General features: G+C 50.4%; 1 protein-coding gene across 1 annotated transcript; it reads left to right on the plus strand.

The window, feature by feature from the left end:
* The first annotated feature begins 7,649 nt into the window (after nt 1-7,649).
* On the plus strand, nt 7,650-10,108 carry Etv2 (ETS variant transcription factor 2). Its single transcript, XM_004659803.2, has 7 exons — nt 7,650-7,725; nt 7,868-8,061; nt 8,148-8,225; nt 8,417-8,476; nt 8,723-9,199; nt 9,605-9,717; nt 9,907-10,108. Exons 2-7 carry the CDS (start codon nt 7,992-7,994, stop codon nt 10,090-10,092), a joined length of 984 nt encoding a protein of 327 aa, XP_004659860.2. The 5' UTR covers nt 7,650-7,725; nt 7,868-7,991; the 3' UTR covers nt 10,093-10,108.
* Nucleotides 10,109-10,725: the final 617 nt, after the last annotated feature.

Raw genomic sequence — 10,725 nt, forward strand, 5'->3', positions numbered from 1 at the left:
TGTCAAATGTTTTCTCTGCATCTAATGAGATGATCATGTTATTTTTGTCCTGCAGTCTGTTTATATAATGTATTACATTTATTGATTTACATATGTTGAACCATCCCTGCATCTCTAGGATAAAGCCTACTTGGTCGGGATGAATGATCTTTCTGATATATTCTTGCATTCTGTTTGCCAATATTTTGTTGAGAACTTTTGCATCTATGTTCATGAGGGAGATTGGTCTGTAATTTTCTTTTTTTAAAAAATTATTTATTTATTTATTTATTTGAGAGTGACAGACACAGAGAGAAAGACAGATAGAGGGAGAGAGAGAGAATGGGCACGCCAGGGCTTCCAGCCTCTGCAAACGAACTCCAGACGCGTGCGCCCCCTGTGCATCTGGCTAACGTGGGACCTGGGGAACCGAGCCTCGAACCCAGGTCCTTAGGCTTCACAGGCAAGCGCTTAACCGCTAAGCCATCTCTCCAGCCAAATTTTCTTTTTCTTTTTTTTTTTTTTTGTTCTATCTTTGCTGGTTTTGGTATCAGGGTGATGCTGGTTTTGCTCATAGAAGGAGTTTGATAGGATTCCTTCTTTTTCTATTTTATGGAAAAGCTTCAGAAGCAATGGTTAGTTCTTTTTTGAAGGTCTGGTAAAATTCACCAGTGAATCCATCTGGGCCTGGACTTTCTTTAGTTGGGAGATTTTTTGATAACTGCTTGGATCTCCATACTTGCTATAGGTCTATTTAAGTGATTAATCTCATTTTGATTTAATTTACTTAGGTCTCCTATTTCTCTGCTACCATTGCTAATTTCTTATACACCTCACTCTAGTAGAGGAGTATATTTTGCTGGGGCTTTTTTGGCTTTTTCTCCCCTAGGCTGCTTTGGCATGGTTCCTACACCACCATCTTAACCAGAGTTGTTTTTTTTTTTTTTTTTTTTTTTTTTTTTTAATGAGAGTGACAGAGGGCTGGAGGGATGGTTTAGTGTCTAAGGCTTTTGCTTGCAAAGCCAAAGGACCCAGGTTTGATTTCCTAGGTCCTATGTTAGCCAGATGCACAAGGGGACATATGCATCTGGAGTTTGTTTGTAGTGGCTGGAGGCTTTGGCCCACTTATTCTCTCTCTCTCCCCCCCTTTCTCTGTCAAATAAATAAATAAAATAATGAGAGCGACAGAGAATTTTTGCACCAGGCCTTAATCACTGTAAATGAATTCCACATATGTCTGCCACCTTGTGCATCTGGCTTATGTGGGTTCTGGGGAGTTGAAGTTGGGTTCTTAGGCTTCTCAGACAAGCACCTTACCATTAAGCCATTTCTGCAGTCCTCTCTGGTTGTTCTTGAGATATTCATGTAGCTGTGGCTGGCCTCCAACTCAATCTTCCTCCCTTAGCTTCCCAATTACTGGTATTACAGGTGCTTTCCACATGCCTAGCCCCATTGCCACTTGTTTTCTTTCTTTATTATTTATTTATTTTATTTTGGTTTCTCTAGGTAGGGTCTCATTCTAGCCCAAGCTGGCCTGGATTCACTATCTAGTCTCAGGCTGGCCTTGAGCTTATGGCAGTCTACCTACTTCCACCTACCAAGTGCTAGGATTAAAGTTGCACACTATAAGCCAGGTGTGGTGGCACACACCTTTAATCCCAGCACTGGGGAGGCAGAGGTAGGTGGATTGCTGTGAGTTCAAGGCCACCCTGAGACTACATAGTGAATTCCAGGTCAGCCTCAGCTAGAGTGAGACCCTACCTCAAAAAAAAAAAAAAAAAAAAGTTGCACACCAGCACACCCAACCTATTACCTCTTAAAACCTCTAGTGCATGCTGAATACAGCCCTTTTCTGGGCAGGAATGGGGGCTCCGACAAGGTCAAAGGCAAGCTGAGGCTCAGACCCATGTCTCCTTATGTTCTCAGCATTGAGGTGGTGGGATTAAGGGTCAAGTGTGGCCAAAACAGGCTGGGGAGATGGCTTAGTGATTAAGGTGTTTGCCTGCAAAGCCTAAGGACCCATATTCAACTCTCCAGGTTCCACATAAGCCAGATACACAAGGTAATGTAAGCATGCAAGATCACACATGCACAAAAGTGGTGCACGTGCCTGGAATTTGATTGCAGTGGCTGGAGGCCCTGGCGTACCAATTTTATCTCTTGCTTGCTCACTCTTATTCTCATAAAACTTTAAAAAAACAAACTTAAGACGAGTCTGAAGAGATGGCTCAGTAGTTAAGGTGCTTGCCTGCAAAGCCTAAGGACCCTGGTTCGATTCCCCAGTACCCATGTTAAAACCAGATGGTGGCACCTATGTCTAAAGTTTGTTCATTGCAGTGGCTAGAGGCCCTGGTGTGCCCATTTTCTTATCTGCATCTTTCTCTCAAAATACTTTTTAAAATTTATTTTATTTATTTATTTCAGAGAAACAGGCAGAGAGAGAGACAGAAGGGGTGTGCCAGGGCCTCCAGCCACTGTAAACAAACTCTAGATGCATGAGTCCCCTTGTGCATCTGGCTAATGTGGGTCCTGGAAAGTCAAACAGGAATCCTTTGGCTTTGCAAGCAAGTGTCTTAACCGCTAAGCCATCTCTCCAGCCCTCTCAAAATATTTTTAAAAATTTTAAAAAGAACTTGAGAAGCCAGACATAGTGGCACACACTTTTAATCCCAGCACTTTGGGAGGCAGATGTATGAGGAGCACTGTGAGTTGGAGGCCACCCTGAGACTACATATAAGTTCCAGGTCAGCCTGGGCTAGAGTGAGACCCTACCTTGAAAAACCAAAAAAGAAGTTGAAATACAAGGTTTTTCTTTTCTTTCTTTCTTTCTTTTTTTTTTTTTTTAATACTTTATGTGAGAGAATGGGCCTCTAGCCACTGCAAACAAACTCCAGACAAATGTACCACCTTGTGCATCTGGCTGTACATGGGTCTGGGGAAGCAAACCTGGGTTCATTAGGCTTTGCAGGCAAGTACCTTAACCACTAAGCCATTTCTCCAGCCCATCACAAAATAGTATTTTATTTTTTTCAAAAAGGTCTGGTCTGGAGTTGGTTTGCAGTGGCTGGAGGCCCTGGTGCACCCATTCTCTCACTCCCTCTTTCTCTCTCTCAAGTAAATAAAATATTATTTTGAGACAGAGATAGACAGTATGGGCACTGTAGGGCCTCCTACCACTGTAAATGAACTCCAGATACATGTTCCATTGTGTGCATCTGGCTTTACGTGGGTACTGGGGAATTGAACCCAGGTCATTAAGCTTTGCTGGCAAGCCCCTTAACTGTTAAGCCATCTCTCCAGCCCTATTTTTCTTTTTATTTGAGAGAGAAAGGAAGAGAATGAATGGGGTGCACCAGGCCTTCAGCTGCTGCAAATGAACTCTGACATGTGCACCCACTTGTGTGCATGTGTGACTGTGTGCTTGTGTCTCCGTGCCTCTGGCTTCCATGAAACGTAGAGATGTGAATATGAGTTTGCAAGCAGGCCCCTTCTCTGCTAAGCCATCTCTCCAGCTGTTTCTGGTTTTGAGGCAAGACCTCACCATGAGCTCACTCTAGCCCAGGCTGACCTGGAACGAACTTCTTGCTTGAGCCTTACACGTCAGCACTACAGGTGTGCTGTCTGTCTCACCCTCGGCACCTCTCACGCTGCTGTTTCTCCTCTGTGTAGAGTGAGCCCTAGCCAACATCTCTTGTGGGTATTGGAGTGCTCCTGTTTCTTGTGTGCTAGCTCTCTATATCTCCATCTCCAATCTTCTCTTGCTTGTCTGAAGAGGTGTCCTTTAGGAACCTGCGCACCAGACCTAGAGCTCAGGACTTCCTCTTAAGGCAGCAGTGGGTCCCCAAGAAGCTGAGACAAGGCTTGGGCACAACAGACAGGGCCCTTGTTTGCTGATTTACACTTCAGAAAGATCCCTGAAGCCTGGCATGATGACACATACCAGAAATTCCAGCAGGAGGCTGAGGTAGGAGGATCACCAAGTTCAAGGCCAGTCTGTGCCACATAGCAAGACTCTGTCAAAAAAAACCGGAGCATGGTGGCACACTCCTTTAATTGCAGCACTCAGGAGGCAGAGATAGGAGGATCACTGTGAGTTCGAGGCCACCCTGAGACTACATAGTGAATTCCAGGTCAGCCTGGGCTAGAGCGATTACCTACCTTGTAAAACAAACAAACAAAGAAAAAAAAAGGTAAGCTGGGCATGGTGGCTCACGCCTTTAATTCCAATGTTCAGAGGCAGAGATAGGAGGATCGCTGTGGATTCAAGGCCACCCTCCATAGTGAATTCCAGGTCAGCCTGGGCCAGAGTGAGACCCTACCTTGGAAAAAAAAAAAACAAAAAACAGTGCTGGAGGTAATGGCTTACATCTAAAATCCCTAGACTCGGGGCTGGAGAGATGGCTTAGTGGTTAAGCACTTGCCTGTGAAGCCTAAGGACCCCGGTTCGAGGCTCAACTACCCAGGACCCACGTTAGCCAGATGCACAAGGGGCGCAACGCATCTGGAGTTCGTTTGCAGTGGTTGGAGGCCCTGGCGCGCCCATTCTCTCTCTCTGTCTGTTTGCCTCTTTCTCTCTCTGTCTGTTGCTCTCAAATAAATAAACAATTAAAAAAATTTTTTTTTAATCCCTATACTCCTGAGGCAGGAGGAGTGCCAAGAGTTCCAGGTCACTTTTAGCTACAGGGTGAGGCCCTGTCTCAAAGTACAGAAAAAAAGAAAAAGAAGAAGCCAGGTGTGGTGGTGCATACCTTTAATTCCGGCACTTGGGATGCAGAGGTAGGAGGATCGCCGTGAGTGTGAGTTCAAGGTCACTCTGACACTACCTAGTGAATTCCAGGTCAACCTGGGTTAGAGCGAGACCCTACCTCGGAAAAACCAAAAATGAGAGAGAGAGAAGGGAAGCCCTGAGCATATTTGCTGGACGTCTGGAAGGAAGCTGGGGAGGTCCAGGTTGGAGGAAAGAGATGCAAACCTGGAGTGTGGGGAAGGGACTCAGATCACCCTGAGATGCAGCCATCAGAACCCTGGACTGGGGACAAACTGGGAAGGACTTGTGGGCACAGACTGAGGGGACAAGGCCTGCAAGGGAAGATTACCCAGGAGAGGTGTCAGATTTCAGTTCCTGTCTCTCCCCCACCTTACTGCTCCTTCTCTGACATCACATTTTCCATTCTGGTCAGGATTGTGGGCCTCTCTCCCTAACAGGAAATGCCCTTCAGCCCTCTGCCACCTGGGCTGGGTCACTCAGTCCCAAGACCCTCAGATGTCCCTCTCCCCACCACTAGCCCTTCCTATTCCTGACCCACTTCTACTCACTGCCACCAAAGGGGTATGGAAGGAGATGGGACAAGTGATTCTAGAAAAGCATCCTGTGGGAGGTGAGGCTGCAGCAGACAGATATAAGGATAGAGGAAACGAGCTGAGTGAGAAATGGCAAGCAGGACAGTGCAGTGCAAGGGAAGTGTGGGGAAGACAGGCAGGGACTGAGATTTGTTGAGAAAGAAGGAGTGTCAAGGTCTCACCTGGAAAGGTGCAATGGGGACCACCATTAGAAAAGAGAAGACACACTGGAGAGAGGCCAGCTTCAGGGAGAAAGGGCAAGGCAGGGCTCCTAGACTCCTTCCAGGTCCATGACTGAATGAATGGATGGACCCATGATATCCCAAGACTCATGGTTTGCTGGGTTTAATTCCAGTTCCAAGTGACTCCTTCTCTTGAAGAGTCCAGTTTTTCTTCTGTAAATTGGACACAAATGCTGTGTACCCTCCCCCACCTTCCAGTTATGAATAACAATATAACAATGAAGGAGCTGGCTGAATATTGGAAGCTGGCAATACACACACACACACACACACACACACACACACACACACACATTTTATTGGGCCTGGTGGTTCATATCTGTCATCCCAGCACTAGGGAGATGAAGGCAGGAGGATCTACAGTACAAGGCTAGCCTAGGATACACACTGAATCAAAACATGAACTGCAAGCTGGGCATGGTGGCACACGCCTTTAACCCCAGGACTTGGGAGGCAGAGGTAGGAGGATCGCTGTGAATTCAAGGCCTCCCTGAGACTACATAGTGAATTCCAGGTCAGCCTGGGCTAGAGTGAGACCCTACTCAAAAAAAAAAAAAAAAAAAAGGCTATGGACTGGAGGGATGGCACCCTGGTTAAGGTGCTTGTCTGCAAAGCCTAATAACACAGGTTCAATTCCCCAGTACCCATGTAAAGCCAGATGCACAAAGTGGAGTATGCATCTGGAGTTTGTCTGTGTTGGCTGGAAACTCTGGCGTGCCCATTCTGTCTCTCTCTTTCTCTGCTTATAAATAAATAATAAGTGGAGAGAGGGTGGGGCATGGTGGTGCATGCCTTTAATCCCAGCATTCAGAAGGCAGAGGTAGAAGGGTCACTATGAGTTAGAGACCAGCCTGAGTCTACAGAGTGAATTCCAGGTCAGTCTGGACTGGAGGAGACCCTACCTCGTGAAATTAAGAAAAAAGGTGGAGAGAAACTGAAGAAAAGACCTGATGTCAACCTCTGGCTTCTACAAACAGCCACACATGCACATATGCACACACATATGCAAAAAATTAAAAAATAAAACATCAGGAAGGGTGGTACATGCCTGTAGAAGCAGGAGGATCAAGAGTTAAAGGTCATCCTCTGCTACAGAGAGAGGTTGAGACCAGCCTGTGATACTTTAGATTTTGTCTCAAAAAGGAACATGCCAGGCAGGGTGGCACACATCTTTAATCTCAGCACTCTGGAGGCCGAGGTAGGAGGATCGCCAAGAGTTTGAGGCCACTGTAAGAATACACAGTGAGTTCCAGGTCAGCCTGGACTAGGGTGAGACTCTACCTAGAAAAACAAAAACAAACAACAAAAAGAGCTCACCTTACCTTGAAAAACCAAAAATAATAAGATGAATTATTCCATGTGCTATCTCACATTCAATTCATATACTCAAAATTTCTCAATTGTCTTGGTCTTTTATAGCCCTGAAGAATTTGGAGAGAAAGACAAGTGGGAAAATGCATGCCTCAATTTCCCCTTCATAAAATAGGAATAAAAATAACTTCTACAGGACTCTTGAAAGGATTAAATGAAGGCCCACTAAACATGGCTCATTCGCCCTCATGAGCGCTCATTCAATGTCAGCTGTCATTACTGTTGTCGTTGTCTATACTGATGTTATTACTAGTATATGACTAAACTTCTGGAACAGCTCAGACACCCTCCCCAACTGTGCCTGGTAGGGGATTCAGGGTTGGCCTACCTCCCATCCCATCCCGCTGTCCCCCTGCCGTTTGTGACGTCAGCAGATGTTGGGGAAAATGGGCATCTGGCCGGAAATCCCTCTTCCTGTTGCAGATAAGCTCAGAGTTGCCCAGTTGACCCCAGACCCTCCTCCCCCACCTCCCATGTCGCGGGATCAAATCCTCAAGAGGAGGAAGCTGTCCACCAAGCCCCCGCCCCAACCCTATCACCCCGTAAACACCCCTCCCCCCTGCCCTGCCCAAGCCATCCCTGCAACAGGACAGCTCCAGGGACCAGAGCACTTCACTCATGGGGGGGGGGGGATAGCTCAGCCCCGCCCCCACCCCTGCAATTTGACCTAGCTTGCGACCCCCGGCTCTGACGTCTCGGAAAATTCCCCCCTCCCTTCAGGCCCCTGGAGAGGGGGTGCATGGTATGAAATGGGGCTGAGACCCCTGGCTGGGGGCAGAGAAACCAGTCAGAGGTGAGTCACGAAGTGGGGACTGGATGAATGCTTGGATGTCTGGGTTAGGAAGTACCTAGGGTCTAGACTCCTAAGGGATTCCTGGACCATTGGGCTTTAGAGAGGGAAAAGGGAACTGGAGACTCAAATCCCGGGTTCCTAGGGAAGGAGCGAGAAGAAAGCTGGACTCCTGAGTCTGCGGGAAACCAGACTCCTTCCTAAACGTCCACCAGCTCATCCATTGCCGTTTGGACTTCTTTCCGTACTCAGAACATTCAGGAGCATCCATGGACCTGTGGAACTGGGACGAAGCATCACCTCAGGAAGTGCCTCCCGGCGACCAGCTGGCCGAGCTTGGTAGGCTGGGGCTTGGGACAACGAATCTGGGGAGGAGGTCTCTCTGATGACCCCTGACCCAGCCTTAACGTCCTTGTTTCTTGCAGAAGGAACCGAATTTGGCTTTTATTTCCCTGAACTGGCACTTCAAGGAAACTCGCCACCCGTGGAGACAAGCTGGAAAGGTGGCTGGTGGGCTGGGCCCCCTCGGTGCTGGGGAGAAAAGGGAAGGGGCAGGCTCCCGCATCCAAGGGAGGAGGAGAGGGGCTGAGAGGGGAGGAGGCAGCGTGCTTGGGTGGACTCCTGGGCCTGCTGGAGGTCTTCAAGTCGTTATTCACAACTTCTCTAAACGCGGCTGCGATCCTGATCCACACAGGGTTCCCGGAGCTGGACTGGAGCCCCGCGTTACCGCACCCAGAAGTCCCTTGGGGGACAGGTGAGTGTGTGCGGGGAAGCGGTTTGGGGAGACCACAGGCACGGGTCAGGGAGTTGGGATCCCAAGCTTTCCAGAGAAAGAGGACTCGGACTTGGGGGGATACGTGCATCTTCAACTCGGATGAGCTGGATCTGGGAACCCCGGCTCCGCAGCGCCAGGAATGAGCTCTTAGGTCTCTAGAACTCGCGAGGGTGCTGGGCCCCAGGACACCTGAGCCTCCTCACTTAAGGTCCATCCTCCTCACAGAGCCCGCAGCTCACACCCTCCCGTGGTCCGGACACTGGACAGACCTGGCTTGCACCGGCACCGACTCACCCGGCTGCACCTCGCAGACTCTGGGCCCCGCTCCTCTCGCTGGTTTTGATGGGGCGACAAGTCCGAACTGTGCCACCCCGTGGTCGCACTCTCAAACCTGGAGCACTGTCAACTGGGACTGTGCGGTGGGCTCCACCGGTGCCACCTACTGGGACAGTGGCCTTGGCGGGGAACCGCGTGCGGACTGGACCCCGTCGTGGGGAGCAGGGTCTGCGGGTTCGGACTGGACCCAGTCGTGGGGAACAGAGTCTGCGGGCTCGGACTTCACCTCGTGGCCTACTGGGCCACAGAAGGGACGCAGCATCTCTTTGAAGGAGGACAAGAGTTCAGCTCTCCCCACTCCCTCCGAGCCCAGCCTGCAGTCGGATCGCGCCTCTTTGACTCGAAACCACAAAACTAACCACCAAGGTGAGAGGCTAACAGAGCAAGGAGGTGGGGCCTGCGCTTCTAAACCCGGGAAACTGGAAGCTAGAGGTTGGGCCTATGCACAGCCTGGAAGCTGCCGGGAGGCGGGGTGAGAGGACCAGGCCGTCTTCCAGGGTTAAACCTAGGGAACGAGCTCCTGGATGACACCAGAGGAAAAAGAGAACGCCCGGGTCTCCGAGGCGGCGAGGCCAAGCTCCTGCATTTACTGGTCAGGAGTCCAGGATGCCTGGGTCTCTTCGATGGGGGTTGGGGGCGATCTGAATTCATGGATCCCCAAGAGAGGGCGATCCGGACTCCAGGATCCTTAAGCGTTGGCAGTGAAAGCGTAGCGACGAGCAGGGACTGGGAAGCCTGCGCCGGCATCCACCAGCCTTTGCCCCCCTGCAGGTCCCATTCAGCTGTGGCAGTTTCTCCTGGAGCTGCTTCACGACCGGGCCCGTAACGGCTGCATCCGCTGGACCGGCCAGAGCCGCGAGTTCCAGCTGTGCGACCCCAAGGAGGTGGGACCCCGGCCCTGCCCCAGGCCCCTACTAGTCCAATTTAGTCCCGCCGGTTCCTCCCCGGGCTCCTGGCTCCGCCCCTGGTCACGCCCCCTCGAGACCGCGCACGAACCACGTCGCCTCGGCCCAGTCCAGAGGCCCCGCCCCTCATGGACAAGCCCCGCCCCTCTAACAAGCCCCGCCCCCCAGGTGGCCCGGCTGTGGGGCGAGCGCAAGAGGAAGCCAGGCATGAACTACGAGAAGTTGAGCCGGGGTCTGCGCTACTACTACCGCCGGGACATCGTGCTCAAGAGCGGGGGCCGCAAGTACACGTACCGCTTCGGGAGCCGCGTGCCCGGCCTCGCCTGTCGGGATGGCTCGGGCGACACCCAATAAAAGTCAAATCTCTCCACGCGTGCTTCTGTCTTGTCTTTTCCACCGACGCCAGGAGCCCGCGTACAGAGTTTGGCATCCCCGCCGAGACTCAGCTAGACAGACCTTGTCTTTCCTTTCACGAAATGCATCCCGGAGAAGGGTGGGGGGTGAGCTGCTCCACCCAACGCGAACTCCAGCACCTAAGCCCGTCCTCCCCGCCCCCCTCGGTGCCTACGCTCTGCTTTCCACTCCTCCTTTGCTACCTGTCACCTGTATCTCAGTCCACGGGTTAGTTTTGGGAATAAAGAACCACTCAATTCCCGTGCTGAGTGGGTCCGAGACAGCTGTGTCCACCATGTGATGAGACATGCAAGGGAAGCAAACTCAGCGTCCATAAAAGACTGACTTTGTGCTCCTCTTGTGCAAGGACTTCGTTGTTTTCAAGGTAGGGTCTCACTCTAGTCCAGGCTGACCTGGAACTCACTCTGTGGTCCCAGGATGGCCTCGAACTCACCGCAATGCTCCTACCAAAAGCTTGTGCCACCACGCCTGGCTTTGTGCAAGGACTTTAAAAGGAACCCGGCCTGCTAAGAGTTGAATATGGTTTGTCCTCATAAATTTATCTTAGAATTTATTTACTTGTTTATTTTTAAA

Source organism: Jaculus jaculus, chromosome 7 (assembly GCF_020740685.1).
Source record: "Jaculus jaculus isolate mJacJac1 chromosome 7, mJacJac1.mat.Y.cur, whole genome shotgun sequence".
Classification (NCBI taxonomy): Eukaryota; Metazoa; Chordata; class Mammalia; order Rodentia; family Dipodidae; genus Jaculus; species Jaculus jaculus.